The 16968-nt window shown below is 48.9% G+C and overlaps 1 protein-coding gene across 4 annotated transcripts in view; it reads left to right on the plus strand.

Moving 5' to 3' along the window:
* The window catches only part of CRTC3 (CREB regulated transcription coactivator 3), an 87832-nt gene that overhangs the window by 40649 nt on the left and 30215 nt on the right, over positions 1-16968 (plus strand). For 3 of the 4 annotated variants that reach the window (XM_011225693.3, XM_011225694.3, XM_034667850.1), the window contains exons 3-4: positions 6898-7017; positions 15308-15369. The exons of the other annotated variant lie outside the window; for it this stretch is intronic. In XM_011225693.3, coding sequence (XP_011223995.2) covers positions 6898-7017; positions 15308-15369 — 182 coding nt within the window. The remainder of the gene's footprint in view (positions 1-6897; positions 7018-15307; positions 15370-16968) is intronic. 4 annotated transcript variants of the gene reach the window in all.

Consider the following 16968-nt stretch of genomic DNA (forward strand, 5'->3'; position numbering starts at 1 on the left):
TGGGGGTTCTTAACTGATTCTGTTGCTTAGAGACTTTCTTTGCTTCCTGGTTTGCTGCTGAGATGGGTGAGGTTGCCACCCAAGTCGCCCCTAGTTTAAGCAAGCCCACTGTCCTCACACCATAAGGTAACAGGGCCATCATACCCAGCACATCCTCTGTATTGTCGAGGCTGCCTGCCAGGATGTATTTCTAGTGTTGACAGTGGTATTCCAGAAGAACATATGCTGTTCTTACAGGAGTTTTATCTTTTTTCTTCTTGATCTGTAGTCATCATGCTTGCCAGTGGGGCTATTGAAAGTTGCCTTAGAATTCTAAAACACAGAATTGTTTCTGTCTGAATACCACTGAGCACCCCTTTGTAAAGATGCTGTGCTTAGGGTATTCTGGATCCAGGCTTTTTGAAGGAACCATTTACATGCTTCATCCTGGTATTCTGCATGTTTTATTTTTATTTATTTTTATTTTTTTATTTTTTGAGAGAGAGCGCTTGCATGCATGTGAGCTGGGGTGGGGAGGGGCAGAGAGAGGAGAGAGAGAGAATCTTGCAGAGCTTGATGTGGGGCCCGATCTCACAACCCTGAAATCAGGACCTGAGCCAAAATCAAGAGTTGGATACTTAACAGACTGAGCCACCCAAGCGCCCCTTGTGCATGTTTTAAGTACATTTTTATTTATTTTTTTAAATGCATTTTTAAAAACTCATTAAAACTTCTTACAATGTAAGAATGGACTTGGTCATCCTATTGGCATTTAGATATTCGTATTTCACTTGAGAAAACTTGCAATTACAGTTCTCCCTCTTTTAATAACATTGTATAGAAATATCATCATAAGCTAGAATTGATCTTTGTAGCAAGAAAAAAGTGCTACTTGGTCTTTCACAGGTAAAGAATATACCGTAGCCAAGCGCCGGTGGCCCCGTTGGTGAAGCATCTGCCTTCAGCTCAGGTCTTGATCCCGGTGTCCCAGGATCAAGCCCCACGTCGGGCTCCCTGCTGACCAGGGAGTCTTCTTCTCCCTCTGCCACTTACCCCACTTGTGCTCTCTCACAAATAAATAAAATCTTAAAAACAATGCATACTGTAGCATGTACAGAACGTGTGTACGTAGAATATACCGTAGGATACTTTTAATAATGATGATCCCCCGGAGTTGACAATAAACAGCTCTCCTCTTCTCAGACTTGAGCTCATTTTGGAACAAGGGTTTAGTAGGAATCTGCTTATGGGTTGTTAGTCATGTGGAAAGATCTGGGGTTTCTAATTAACCACAAACTTAATGGTATGCCAGCAGTGTGGTACATGTGCTCGAAGAGTTAATGCGAATATAGGTGACGTCGGTAGAACGGCAGTGCCTAATCAGAGGAAGTACTTTCCCCCTGGGAAAGGTAAGGAAAGTCAGCTGCAGCTTTTCAGTCATTCATGCCAGGCTGCCGCTTTCCGAGGTGATGTGAGGCGGGCAGCAGATGGGGGCCCACACGCACAAAGATGCCTAAATGAGATCTTGGTCCCCTGGGGGTGTGCTTGGAGCCCATGGTGCTCTCTGCCATTGGCTCTGGACTAATGCCCGGAAACGCACAACTCTGCTTCTTTGGAAGATTCCTACGTCCTGTGTCATCTCAGAAAGAGTTTTCCATCAGTAACTGGCCCTGTCACCCCCGCCCCCGCCAGCACCATCCTAATAGCTGCACACCTGAACCAGTTTGCCATCCACATGGAGATACTTTGAGCAACAGTCAGGAGCCTGAGACCAGGGCTGTCTGCACATGGACATCCAGTTCTCAGCAGCGCCTTGAACTGCTCGAGATATGCCTCCTTCCCCCCACAGCCCAACCACAGAGTAGGTAAGCATTGGCTGTAGCTGTCTACTTGCCAGCTCAGGAATCACTCTGACCCCCTGCTCCCCACGTTGCCCTTCACTCTTGAGGTCTGTGGACCCTTGGTGTTTGGGCTGCGCTCCAACCTAAGTCTGCCTTCTCTCAGATTGGGTGACTTAAGTGCAGAATCCACTCTCCCCTGCCTTAGGCGCCCACCCCATCCTTTCTTCCCACACTCAGCCCCTGGCAATTAGGTCACAACGTGAAGCAGAACTGGGTAGCTCACCCCTTCGCTGCTAAGGTTCCTGCTGGTGGTAAACCTCATTGTCAGGCTGCTGACGCGGGCACCTCTGCCTTTTCTCGGGCTGCCACTGAGAACATTGCCCTCCCCGCTGTGCCGTTCCCATCTGCTTTCTAGTGCCCAGGGGGCCATGTGAAGACTTGTGCTGGCCCAGGCCCTTAAGAGATTATTGGACCTCCCATCTGCGTATGTCTTTCAGAGTAAAAACCATTAAGCTGTCCCAAGACAGACAAAAAGGTAAAGAGATCCAGCTCAATTCTGATTTTTCCCACCATGCTCCTTTGAATGTTATTGGGCATCCTCTCAAATAGGTCCTTCCTCTTCTGCCCTTGCCTTGCTGTGCCCTAAGCATGTGCTTGGTCTGCCTGTGGGTGGTCCAGCACTGGCGCCCCGACATCAGTGGGGAGGAGCTTTTGTACATGGAGGCGCAGAAGCTTCCTCTTCTTAATTTGGTGTCTGGGGTCCATGTTCCAAAACAGGATGGCGTCTGGCAGAGTACGAGCCTGAGGACATCCTCAAAACACGTAGGAACCAATTTGCAAGCTCTTTGGACTTGGCCGTCCTCTTGGTGCTCTTCAAGAAAATAGGACTCTCCATCTCACTGCGGCCTGTCTCTGCTGTCACTACCATCTTAGTCAGCTTTGCTGTGGGAACAACCATTCCCCAAACTCTGGGACTTGGAGCAAACTTTTTTTTTTTTTAACTCTGTTTGCTGCTGGTGGCTGCACCTGCTGTGGCTATCCTCCATGTCTCTTCTCCTTCTACAGAACTGAGGCTGAGGGAGCATCCCTGTCTGGGTCGTGGAATTCTCATGACAGAAGGAAGAGAATATGAGAATTTCTGTTTGGACACATGTTTATCACGTCTGCTCATGAACCATTGGCCGAAGCCAGTCACAGGGCCCTGTCAACATTCTTTTCAGCCATTCGTCCCCGGGTGGCAGCTTTCAGAGGTGACCCGGCATGGGCAGCAGATGGATGCCTAACGAAAATCTAGGTTCCTTGGGGATATTTTGGGAGGCTCAGAATACCGGGTGAGCCCCTGACACTGGTGCTGCTCTTGTGGCCCATAAAAGGGCTCTGCAGGGTGGCCTCACCTTCAGCAAGATGCTTCCCAGCATCCTGCCACCCGGACATGCATCCTCCTCCTCATGCCCAGTGGTCGTAGTCCGCTTACACTGTCATGCCAGAATCCTACAGACTGGGGGGCTAAACAACAGACATTTTTTCACAGTTCTGGAGGCTGGAAGTCCAAAATCAAGGTGTCAACAGAGTTGGTTTCTGGCGAGGCCTCTCTTCCTGTCCTCACATGGCCTTTCCTCTGTATGTACGTGTTCCTGTTGTCTCTTCCTCTTATAAGGACCCCAGTGGTATTAGATGAGAGCCTCATTACCATTTCACCTTCATTACCTTCCTGAAGGGTCTGGGTCCACGACAGTCACACTGGGGTTAGGGCTTCAACCTGTGAACTGGGGTGGGGGGCACCTCAGCTGGTAATGCCCGGTACCCCTGGGATAAGGCAGCTTTCACGTGCATGATCTAATTTCATTTTCTGCACAGGCCTGTGAGGAAGTTACCAGCAGCATCATGTCCATTTTACAGATAAGGTGAAGTGACTTGCTAGTTAGTCAAGGATTCTGGACTGGAATCGCTTGACTCCAAATCACATGTTCTTTGAACTGCACTGTGGAGAGTGGGCCTTACAGACATTAGAAGTAAAGTGCTGTGCACCTGCTGAATTAGTAACTCTAAGGGTTACGGAGTATACAGAAAATTGTTCACAAAATACTGTTAAGTACAGAATATAGACCACACAAATAGATGTGCTCTGTGGGTACAAGCCTTGTAAAAGCTGAATAAAACTTGAAAAGGAATGGAAAGCATGACATACTTGGCCTTCAGGGTGACAGGGTTCTATTTCTTTTTGTATTAAAGTTGACCTAAGAAATACATTTTTTTTAAAGATTGTATTTTATTTTAGAGAAAGAAAAAGAACGAGCACAAGCAGGGGGAGAGGGAGAGTCCCAAGTAGGCTCCCCACTGAGTGCGGAGTCCAGCACAGGGCACAGTCTCGTGAACCTGAGATCATGACTTGAGCCGAAACCGAGAGTCGGAGGCTTAACTGACTGAACCACCCAGGTGCCCCAGAAATACATTTTTTTTAAGATTTTTTAATTTATTTATTTGACAGAGATAGAGACAGCCAGCGAGAGAGGGAACACAAGCAGGGGGAGTGGGAGAGGGAGAAGCAGGCTCATAGAGGAGGAGCCTGACGTGGGGCTCGATCCCATAACGCCGGGATCACGCCCTGAGCCGAAGGCAGACGCTTAACGACTGAGCCACCCAGGTGCCCCTAAGATTCTGTTCTTTAAAAATGTATTTCTGGGGGCGCCTGGATGGCACAGCGATTAAGTGTCTGCCTTCGGCTCAGGGCGTGATCCTGGCGTTCTGGGATCGAACCCCACGTCAGGCTCCTCCGCTGGGAGCCTGCTTCTTCCTCTCCCACTCCCCCTGCCTGTGTTCCCTTTCTCACTGGCTGTCTCTCTCTCCATCAAATAAATAAATAAAATCTTTAAAAAAAAAATAAAGAACAGAATCTTAGCTCTCAGCAAGTGTAACGCCATAGTGTTTCATGGGCTTCGTCACTCCAAGTCCACTTCGGGCCCCAGCTTCCCTGACTGAACACCTGCTTGAGCTCATTTCATGAACAAGGCAGGTCCCTGTGAGTCAAAAAGGCTAAATAGCCAATATCATTTGGAGGAAGTTCAGCTACCACAGGCGTAGAGAGTTGCAGTAGTGCCGTGGTGAGGAAGACAAGAAAATTAAGATGTTAGCAGAGAGCATCCCCCCCACCCCCCAACTGAGTCCAAGTAGCAATACAGGATTTGGGCCCATGGGGATGAATGCCAAAGAGGCAAGTGTAAATAGCACGTGTGCGTGTCATAGGAAGCCTGTAAGACGTTCCAAGAACTTTCTGCTTTTTCAGAACCCCTTCTGAAGACCCTCAGCCCCACCTCTGTGGGCTGGCCTCTGAGAGCCCAGTCTGGCAGTACTTGTGCTCTGAGACTCCTCAGTGAAAATGTTGTGTCTTCAAGTGCATTTCACATCACCATGGTGAACAGTGGTTGCGTTACCAGAGAATCCTCCCTTTTGTCCTGGAACACAGTCATCTGTCCCCTCTGTCTGCTGTGTAAACAGGTTCTGAACAAGCGTGCTGTTGGGTATGTATCCCCTTGATTAACAAAGGCGTTTCAGCTTGTCACTCCCTGGGAGAACGTGCTGTATTGTCTGAGATCAACACCCCGCTTACCCGTCACAATGGCTCTTTCTCTTCCAGGCCCTCAGAAGTTGGTCCTCACCAAGATCTCTTTATTTTAGGAGGTCACAGATTTAGGTTGTAAAAATAGGTTAGAACCATTAGACTAGGGGCGCCTGGGTGGCTCAGGTGTTAAGCATCTGCCTTCAGCTCAGGTCATGATCCCAGGGTCGTGGGATCAAGCCCCGCATTGGGCTCCCTGCTCAGCGGGAAGCCTGCATCTCCCTCTCCCATTCCCCTTGCTTGTGTTCCCTCTCTTGCTGTCTCTCTCTGTAATAAATAAATAAAATCTTAAAAAAACATTAGACTCAATTAGCCCAGACATTTTATCAGCCCACTTCAGACAAACAGGAGTCATCCCCAAATCCAGCGTGAGAAAATCCATATGTTTAACGAAGAAAAATTAATGACCAATTCTTAGCTAAAACCAGCTCCCCTATAAAAACGTATTCCATTATATGATTCATTTTAGAGTAAACTATTTACATATGATTCCACTTACATAAAAGAAAAATCTGTTTTCCTATGTTTCACAAACACGGTCCTTGCCGAATAGCGTGTACACATTACCCGCACGTCTTATGTGTGATCTAATGGTCCAGCCTGGCGTTTGGTCTTCAGCAACCAAAAAGTTTGCCTTTTATGATGCCGGTCTCAAAGATGTCACAAATGTACCCAAGCCTCCCTTAACAAAGGACTTTGGATTTATTGAGCACGGATTTACCCTGAATCTGTTTATATTTTCACTTGTGCCATTTTGGGGAATAATGAGTTGCGTATTTTCAACTTGTGTTGAGGTAGCATTCTTCTCTCTCTGCTGGATTCAGGGGCTACAAACTCAAACGTCTCACACAGTAAGTCAGTCCGGTGATCTGGTGTAAGCATTAAAAGCATGAGAACGGGGGTCCCGCCTACAGAGAGCAGACACTCTCCATTTCTGACCCTTCTGCTACATGGGAATGTGGGACTGGCGTGGGCAAGGGGTTTGGGTTTTTCACTGAAAGCCTCAAACCTGAATTTTTAAAAATTGTCCATTGAATCAAAAATTTAAAAAGACTCTGTGCAGAACAAGTAGTCCACGGTTTGTAGGTAGCCGTTCTAGTTCTGGTATCCAGCTTATCACACTCTTAGATACACTTCTTGCGCATTTCAAGTGTACTTCTGAGTGTCTGGGGTGAGATGTATGAACCGTAGTCCCGCCTCCGAATTATCACAGCTTTCAATATTATCATTCTTTCAGCTTTCACCTTAACACACCGAAGACTGTTTTAAATTGCTCTGTAACCCTATGGAAACAGCCCCACGTGCTACGTGACTTGATTTGCCTTGACTCGAGGCCCCTTCGTGAACACTTGCAGAAACCTGAAATCAGTCTTTCCATCTGCCGTTGTTAGCTGTCGTTGTTCTTGAGGGCGAGGGGCAATTTCATGGTCACGGGCCAACTCCTGTCCCTTCTCTCTGCAGCCGTCCCTTCACCAGGCTGATAGCGTGCGGGGGACCCGCCACCACGGGCTGGTGGAGAGGCCAGCCAGGACCCGCTTCCACCCTCTCCACCGAAGGTCCGGGGACAAGCCGGGACGACAAATATCCTTTCTCGTTGTCGGGGCGGGGGACAGAGGGAGTATGAGTTTTGAAATGTTTGAAAGGTTTTCAGGACTTATCTTCCCCCACAGTTCCCCTTTGGCCTCAAAGCCTTCATTTTATCTGATGAATGGAGGCAATAAAAATAAATGAGTTGTAAACTAGAAACATCTCTGCAGCTAAAAGTTGGAAAGATCATCGCGGGTATTTACTTGATGAAAACATTGATAGAGTTGAGTTGAGTGAAGGAACAGGACATAAACAACCTGTAACTCAGCCCTGTTGCGAGGCCTCCTCAGCGTTCTCTTCAGAAAGCAGCCAAGTCAGAGCTAAACCTGACTTTGAACCAGGTTAGAGCGAGTTAGTCTATCGAGCTAAAACAGATATTTTTATTTATGTTGACCTAAGATAGAAAGCTGGTAGTTAGGAAATTTCTTATGCAGCACATAGGCCAAATCCTATGCTGTTCAGTAGGAATAAGGAGAAGGAGATTTCGAATTTATCAGGGGCCAGGGCCCGGGGGGGTGGGGGGGGGTCACCACTGGGCCACCAGCTCTGTGCTCAGGGCTTCGGGACACAGAACTGAGCTGGGTTCTGTGGTCGAGCACGGAGAAGCAGTGTGCCAGGAGGGCCGGCGCTCTCCCTGCACGCTCCTCACGGGTGGAGGAAGGCACAGGAAGGCGGGGTGAGTGTTACTGCAGAGCTGAATTCCTGGCAGTGATGGTAGGGCTGGCTTCTCGAGAAACCAGGAAGTGGGGGGAGGGCACACGTGTTTGCTGAGCACCTACCCATGCCAGGCACTGTGCAGGGCAATTGATGTGTCATGTAGTCCTCAAACTCACTGAGTAGTTCATTTTTTTTAACCCCCGTTTTCCAAGGAGGAAACTGAGCGACAAAATCACTTGTCCAAGATTCCACTGCTGAGGTTGGAAGGGTGCAGATTCAGGCCAGGGCAAGCTGAGCCCCTACCTGGGCCTCTCCCCTCCCGGCACCACTCGGTGGGTGGGCCCCAGGACCCCCGTCAAGAGAGGCCCTGTGGGAGGAGTTGTAGGACACACAGAGGGAACCACGACCTCTCCTGCCCCCTCCACCCCGTTTCTTGCCGTTTCTGTTTGGAGGCAGGGATAGTGACCCCAGGGAGTGTTCATTTCTCCCGTCTCTTCTGCCCCCAGGGACACACCGCATTTGGTCCACGAGAGACCCTGACTTGTGGTCTTGTGTATTTTGTGACCACTGTCAGGGAGGGTGGAGATGACAACTGAGTCTGCAGGTTTCCTTCTGGAATGTGTCCTAACTTCCATAGAAAGTGCGAGGGAGAGGAGAATCCAGCCAATTCTTCCACTAGTGCACACGTGTGGCTGGAGTAAGGACATCAGACCGTTGTCTAGATGGCTGGGAGTTTTCAAGCAAAGACTTGGAGTGTTTCTTTGCTTGATCTAACAGTATGTCTTTCTCTAATTTCTCAATTCTCTTTTTCTCCTGTAGGTGTTCTCTCTAAATATTATAATACATATGTGGCATATTTATAGCCATATTTATAAATATCTATTTGTAGCTATCTCAGATCTTTTTGCAGCAAGGGTGGTCTAAGTATATACATATGCTCACCGCTTTTTAACTAAAGAAATAACTTAGAAGAGGAGGGGGTCGAAGGAAAGTGACAGAGGAGAATGTTCATTCACTTAAAAACAATCTGAGTATTCACTAGTGTCAGGCCCCGCTTAGACACTGTAGGTGTAACGGCAAGTGTGACGTGCTCCCTGCCCTCAAGGTGCTCACAGAGGTCACAACACAGTGTGGCAAGCTGAATCTGAGACCGCTCGGGTTGCGTGAGCTCGCAGGAGGGGCAGCCTGGACCGGTGTTGGGGGGCCGGAGAAGGCATCCTGAAGGTACATCTGAGGCTTGAAGGAGAAGCAACAAGTAAGGGGATAATGCATTCATGTATTCAGCAGGTATCTACAGTGTCTCCTCTGTACAAGAACTGTTTTTTGTTTTTTTTTTAAGATTTTATTTATTTGAGAGAGAGAGAGCACAAGCGGGGAGCGGCAGAGGGAGAAGCAGACTCCCCCGCTGAGCGGGGAGCCCGACACGGGGCTCGATCCCACGACCCCGAGATCATGACTTGAGCCTAAGGCAGACGCTCGGTCAACTGCCAGAGCCACCCAGGTGCCCCTGTACCAGTACTGTTCTAAGCACAGGAGACTTAGTGATGAATAAGACGTGTCCCTGCCTTCATGAATTTACAGTCTGGGGGAGGGGACAGACGGCAGACAGGTAAAAAAATGATTAAGGCAAATGACCGCACATAGTGGTAAGTGGTACAGAGAGAGGAAGATAGCTGGAGAGGGAATGTTACAGGCAGAGGGAATATCTTGTGCAGAGTCTCAGAAGGAGTGACTACACCATGTGTTCAGGGGACTCTGTCTCCTTCCATGTGATTTATCATAGGTGTAACTTGACCCATGTACGGGTCACCTTGTGAGAGCAACAGCGAAAAGCAGGTTGCTGGGGCCCAGGGACTGGTTCAAAAAAGCCTCTTGAGCTTAAGCCTGTCCATTAATGGACAGCGTGTCTCTTCTGCAGAATCAAGGGACCATGAGCTCCCGGTGAAATATAGGAGAGGGATGATTTTGTGTTGAAGATGCTAATAGATTCAGGAGAACTTGGAGAAAGATTCCATCTTTCCTTTCATGGCCGTTTGATTTAGAAATAATTGGCTTAAATTGCTTTCACACATGTGTCTGTTACCTCCTAACGCCTGTTACCCACTTCTGTCTTTTGCAAGTGTTAACACTGGTTTGAACGCTTGTTAGAACAAAAAGAAAAAATGTATGCTAAATTCTCTTCTTACAGCTGTTTCTTGGCTTGGAAGTTATTTTAGAAGGGGCAGACCAGCCTAGACAAGGGTTCAGTCCTATTATACAGTCTCACATAAAATGAACATTGTTTAATAAATATTCCGGCTTCCTCGCAGAGTGGGCAGCCATGGCAAGCAGAGCGCCGGCAAGAGAGATTCCTCCTGCAGTGGGCGGCCATGGCCTCAGAGGACGCGAGTGCCGTGGGCTTTGCTGCCGGCCTGCGTGGCCATCACAGGCAAAGACCACGACACTGTCCAGCCGGGCTCTGGCCTGGGGCCACCCTCAGGGCACAGGAGAGTCACTGCCTGGTCCCTGGCTGGGGCCTGGGCTTAAGAACTCAGAATGCAGGCGCTTCTACCCTTTCCCACGGGCTCATGCCTTCAGTGGCCCTCCTCACTGCTCAACGGCAGCAGACACAGGTCCCAAACCCCATCTTGCGGGATTTCTGAACAATTAACATAAGTATTATCCCTGTGGATAATACATTGAGAAAGAAGGGGACACACTGAAGCATCATAGAAAATGCCTTCCTCTAAATGTGTTTTTAGAAAGAGAGAAAAATAATAAATGTCTGGAAAATTTCTGATTTATTTTCCCAGCAAGATTCGAGAGTGTATTGCATCTGGGAAGCCAGCGGGAAGGGTCGTGAAGACAGGCATTAAGACCGGCCCAAGTTAGGAATGGCTTTCCTCTTTGGAACAGGCTTTGCTTTGATTCTTTTCATATGATGAGATGAAAATTTTAGGGCACTGCTTTATAGAACACTGTTTCTTTGACATGCATGGCCTGTTAGGTTTGAGGAAACACTACTCTCTGTCCCCCTACCCCCACCCCGAGCTTCACAGATGAAGTTAGGGCTCCCAGAAGCCCTGTGGTTTAGAAACGTTCTCTTTACTCAGGAGTAACAAAATTTATTTGATCACAGCACCCAATTTTCCCCTAATACCCATCAGTGATTTCTATGGTGAAGGACAAGGAAACGGCTGGGGTGTAGAGTTTTTGGGGGAACATCGTCAGACGTCCAAATTCCCCATGCCACCTAGCTGCCACTCGTGTGCTGAGGGAAGCAGGAGGACATTCTCACACACGCAAGCACCCCAGAGGAGCCCACTCATACACTTTCCCTAACATTTGACTCTAAGATGTATCTATCAGGACACAGAGGCAGAAAGGACAAGAGGAAGTAGCGTGATGGTGAAGACATGGTTGAGAAATTAGGAAGGAACCAAATTGTGAGCAGCTTTGTGTCTTAAATCTGACCCTGGAACTGCGGGTTCTATTAAGCCGACTCGGAGTTCCCTCGCCCCGCCAGCTGCATGGGCGGTCACAGGCCTGCCCCACGAACGCCGGCCCCGGAGAACCCAGAGTCCCCGAGGCTAGGAGAGAACATGGCCAGCAGCCAGGCTGCCTGGAGCAGGCTGGGCCTGAGCCCTGCCCCAGGTGCACTTACCACATGGGAACAGGAAGCCAAAAACAGAAGCCTGGCTGCGCTCTCCAGCCACGAGCCAGGCAGCACAGAGCAGAGGCAGGGTGGAACTCTGTGGCGCTTCTGTGGCTCAGTGACCCCACCCATGGGTACGTGGGCCAACAGATGTCCTGTCTTATCAGCAGAAGAGCTACTCCCCTTCCTTTGGGGAAGAGTGAGTAAGAAGCTTCCCTCTGCTGCTGCCCGCGTGGAGAAGGAGTAAGGGCGCCCCTTTGTCCGCGGACCGAGGCAGGAACACGAGGAGGCGGTTCCTTTACAAGCTGTAGGCACTTGGGGGTCAGTGAAATGCGGCGAACTGACTAGAAGAGGGGCAGAGGCGCCAGAGAGGAGGAGGAGGAGGTTTTCAGGTGGGGTCCGAAGTTACTTTTGGTGTGCAGCTGCGGGGGCAGCAGGAAAGTGGGACTTGGAGGCCACGCACTGTTGGCCGCCGGGGCTCTGGGTTTGTGAGTTATTGCGCCCCCAGGGCCGCCTGAAGCCAGAGGCCGGGGCGGGGCTGACCCGGGTGAGCTTGGGGGGCCTGGCTCTGTGTCCTTGGGCGCCCCTCCCCAAGTGTCTCCAGCCTCCTGGGCTGCCCCCGCTGTGTGGCACCCGGAGAATCTATGGCCCTTCTCCCCGGCAGGTCCCTTTGCCAGCAACATGGGCTGAGAGGCTGCGAGGCCGCAGAGCTCAGGGAGGGTCAGGATTGGAGGCAGAAGAGGAGCAAAGGAGCTGGAAAGGAGTGCGCTGGGTGGGGGCGGGGAGTAGGGGCAAACACAGAGGTGCCAGTGTAAACGTCTTTAACCTATGCTGACTGACTGAGGAGGGGATGGCCCTGGAGCTGGTCTGGCTCTTTAAAAACTGTCAGCTGTCAGCTGCTTTTCCGTTTGGTTGCTGGCAGCTGGTAAGCATTCCAAAAATGTTGTTGAATCAATGGTAAATTCAGGTTTACAAATAAGGCTATTTCCCATCTTTAGGTTTTGTAGGACCTACCAGTGTTGTGGAGTAGTCAAAGCCACCTGAATGAACTTTCCTGAAATCTTCAGAGGAAGAAATAAGCCTTTTCTAGGTTTTGCTTTGGTTGACTTTTTTTTTAATATTTTATTTGTTTACTTGATAGAGCACAAGTGGGGGGAGCAGCAGGCAGAGAGAGAGGGAGAAGCAGACTTCTCACTGAGCGGGGAGCCTGATGGGGGACTCGATCCCTGGACCCTGGGATCATGACCTGAGCCAAAGGCAGAGGCTTAACCGATTGAGCCACTTAGGGGCCCCAGCCTTGGTTGATTTTTAACTGTAAACCAATAACATTAGTGGTTCTCTTAATGCCAACAGTTCTTGGGTTTTTTACTATTCAGTAAATGAGACATGCCAGTGAGAATTAAGAATGCTCAGAGGTCACATCTTTTCACGTTTGATGCCTCAGCCTGGTCGTATTAAAAATCCCAGCCAGGGGGCGCCTGGGTGGCACAGCGGTTAAGCGTCTGCCTTCGGCTCAGGGCGTGATCCTGGCGTTACGGGATCGAGCCCCACATCAGGCTCCTCCGCTATGAGCCTGCTTCTTCCTCTCCCACTCCCCCTGCTTGTGTTCCCTCTCTCGCTGGCTGTCTCTATCTCTGTCTAATAAATAAATCTTTAAAAAAAAAAAACAAACCCAGCCAGGTGTGGTGGCACGCCTGGGGGTACAGCTCGAGCTCGGGAATTCTGGGCTTTAGTGCGCCACACGGTTGGGTGTCCAGGCTAAGTTCTGCACCAGCGCGGTGACCTGCAGCTGTGAGGGATCCCCCCCCACCCCGTTACCCAAGGATGGGTGAACCTGCCCGGGGAGGAGCAGAGCAGGTGGGCAGGGGAATCGCTCCTGCCAATAGCTGCTGTACTCCAGCCTGGGCAACATGGCCAGACCCCCGTAAAAAAGAAATTTCAGGAAATCACTACATGTTCATGTTGTTAATATACATCAGAAAGCCTAAAACACCAATTGGAACCTCACCATTGAAGTAATCGGTGTTTGATCATGATGTTACTGTTCTATCCCTGCGCGCTGAGTTGTGTTAGCGGGACTACTGATGGGGACTTAGGATGGCCATGTACCGAGAGAAGCAGTAACTTTTTGCTTCGTGAGATTACACTTTTCTGGACAGAGATTCATCAGACTCTGCAGGAAAGGGAAAGTTAGATGATCACAGGTGGTGAGAGTCAGTGCCTCCTCGCTAACGGCTCTGTTGGCGAAGATGCGGGAGTGCTCCGTCTCGGGGGGAGGGTGGCTGCTTATTTCATGACCACCTTTGCCTCTTCTGTCTCCTCCTGTGGCATATTCTAGTCTGCACTTCATCTACGTGAAGCCTAACAGTCAATGTCGAAGAAATGGTTCTCATTTGAAAATCATCTCTGTCTACTGTATTGACTCCAATTCAGATGAAGGACTAAGCTAACTGGATAGGACAAAACAAATACACAGAAAGTGAAACTTGGGATCATAACGCTTCTCCTTGCAAAGGAGGCCGTTCACACAGATCACTGGGAACACGTGAGTGCCACCTTGTACGAGTGCCAGATTCTGGGATGCCCAGCCCAGGCCTGCATGATAGGCCCCTCCCCTCCCTCCGGAGCCCAAGCAGGCGATGGCTTCTATATAGAATCGTTAAAGATTTTTTACTTTTTAATTTTTTTCTTTATTTTTTTTTAAAGATTTTATTCATTTATTTGAGAGAGAGCACGAGCAAGGGGGAGAGGTAGAGGGAGAAGCAGGCTCCCTGCTGAGCAAGGAGCCCGATGGGGGACTCGATCCCAGGACACTGAGATCGTGACCTGAGCCAAAGGCAGCTGCTTAACCAACTGGCTCAACTGGCTAACCCAGGCACCCCGTCATTAAAGATTTTTTAGCGGGAGAGTACTGTGATTAAAAGAACTTTAAGATTTATTTATTTTTAGAGAGAGAGAAGGAACGGGGGTTGGGGCAGAGGGTGAGGGAGAGAGAAACCCACGCAGACTCCACACTGAGCTCGAGCCCGACACAGGGCTCCGTCTCAAGACCCTGAGATCACGACCTGAGCCAAAACCCAAGACTCAGTCACTTAACCGACTGTGCCCCCCAGGCACCCCATGATTGAAAATGTTTTAAGAGGACTATTCTGTGGGTGTAATGAACTAAATTAACCAAACGGCCCTACTGCCCTCAGCATGGATAGCATAGCCTCACATCTGTTTCTCTGTGCCTCTGGAATATATTCCAAGGCATGCTGGACCCCGTGAAGAATACAGAATTTATGAAACGGAGCCCCTGACAACCCAAGGAGCTTCACGTTTCTCCACAAATCTAATGCAGCTTTCTTTCGGTTATAAGTCATGGGAATCCTCAGCTTGAGAGAAGGAAGCTCACTGGATTATGTCACTGGAAGCCCAAGGGCTAGATCCAGGGGTTCGTACGGTAGTACCGAGACTGTATCTGTGAGGTGCCACGTCTGTGCTGACTTCCTGCACGGACAGACTTTCTCTTTCAGGGCGTTACACGACTGTCAGGCTCACCCCGACTGAGGGCACTTCCTTTTCTCCTCCGAGGCACTCTTTGGGCTTGTTTGGGTCATGAGCCCATCCCTGAGCCAATCCCTGTTTCCACGAGCATAAGGTACCTTGACTGGAAGTACTGAGCCTGGTACATCCCACGGGACAGAGGGGCCCATGCAGAAACCTTACCAGGTTTGGGATGAAGGGCAGGGGCAGTTCTTGAAAATAAAAGATGCTATGCAGGCAGGAAAAAAAAAAAAAAAAAGACCCCACATGAATCACCCAAAGAGGGCACTGGTGGGAGGAATAGACTTCCCAAAGAAAGTTTATCAGAGAAACCGTGGAGAAAGAGCTATCGGTGTAGAGAGATAAGAACCAGAAACTTGGGTGTTTAACTTTCAACAATTCTGGCTTCTTCGTTCTGCTTTGACTTTCCATTAATTTTATTTTTCCTTTATTAAAAAATTTCACTTTGATGGTAGTACTTTCGGAGCTAATTACTCCTCACAGCCCCTGGATGAGAGTTGGCCAAGGTAAGCAAGCTGTGTTTTAAAAGATATGGTGGGCATGTGTTATTTGTTGATGATTTCACTTTATCTACTTTGAATATGGTTTTAGAAATTTCTGATATAAATCATAGGATCTTGTTTTCTCTTAGAAAACTTAGGTCTTTCAGGTAGAATCATAGGCTGATATGAAAGTCTAAGGTGAAAAATCATTTAAAAAAATCTAGATCTTCATCTTTAAAATCAAATGAAACACACTTGGACTACATCTACCAGTGGGATACCCTGATTCGGTATTCTGACATATATTTGAGACATGGAAAAATAACCACTTTGCTCAGGGTGTCTTAGTAAGCCATTGGAAGGAGTGAAAGATTTAATAAGTGTCTCAAACTGTAATTTGCACAGTGGATTTTATTTAGGGTCTCTGAGTATTTTTGTATACAGAGGACATATACAAAAAAAAAAAAAGACTATTTTTGAGTCTAGAGGGTGACAGAACCTAAAACTAACTGGCAAGACTGGTGTACCCATTGCTCGTGTGGCATCATTCTTAGATCACCAAGTCAGACTTAGGAGACATCGGAAGCGTACATATCAAAAAAGAGACACTCAGAGGGCTCTCTACGTTGAGGTTGACTGTCCCTCCATTCTCTGGGCAAATCCTGACTGAGCACTTCCCGGGAATAATATAGTCAGGACCTGGGAAGCCCATATGAAGATGAGGAACAGTGGGCTTCTGCCCCCTGGCGCTTTTCAACTGCCCTCAAGAATCCCGGTACCCAAGGTCGTGAGATAAATACAATATTGTATTTTCCGTCATAAAAAGACATCTCCAAACTGATAATTTGAAATTTTGTGTTTGAGGACAAAAATGTCTGCAGCTTCCCGGAGCCCTGGGAGCATTAGAGTAACATTTCCGTGAACTGGACGCCTGTGCGGGCCGTGTTCCTGGTCATGGCCTGTCCCCGTGGGAAGACAGGTTTCACCGCCAGGATTGTCAGGGCGCCCCCTGCATACACTCTCGGGGTGTGTGCTGAGCGGTGACTTCTTGCACATCTGGACTGAGACTACCTATCCCCTAGAAAGGTGTCGGTTATAGATTTTAAACTATTTCAAAGGTGCTTGTCTGCCCTTTTTAAGACAAAACCGNTTAAAGATTTTATTTATTTATTCGACAGAGATAGAGACAGCCAGCGAGAGAGGGAACACAAGCAGGGGGAGTGGGAGAGGAAGCAGGCACATAGCGGAGGAGCCTGATGTGGGGCTCGATCCCATAACGCCGGGATCACGCCCTGAGCCGAAGGCAGACGCTTAACCGCTCTGCCACCCAGGCGCCCTGTCTGCCCTTTTTAAGACAAAACCGAACCAAACCTCCGTATATGCCCAGCTAGCTACTGCTGCCCTCATGGGTTGTGGTGGTTTTTAATCATGGAAATCAGGAATCATAGGAATCGCAGAGCTCGCTCAGTCTGACCTCATCTTAACAATGTTGAGCACAATGAACGAGGCCTGGAGCGTTTAAAGTGACTTTCCCCAGGTGAGTAGAAGAGCCGGTTTTCAAACTCAGGCCCGAGGCTCCCTTTGCTCCTGTGAATTGAATGTCTTTACTTTTTTCTGTCATTC

The sequence above is a fragment of the Ailuropoda melanoleuca genome, chromosome 9 (genome assembly GCF_002007445.2).
Source record: "Ailuropoda melanoleuca isolate Jingjing chromosome 9, ASM200744v2, whole genome shotgun sequence".
NCBI lineage: Eukaryota > Metazoa > Chordata > Mammalia > Carnivora > Ursidae > Ailuropoda > Ailuropoda melanoleuca.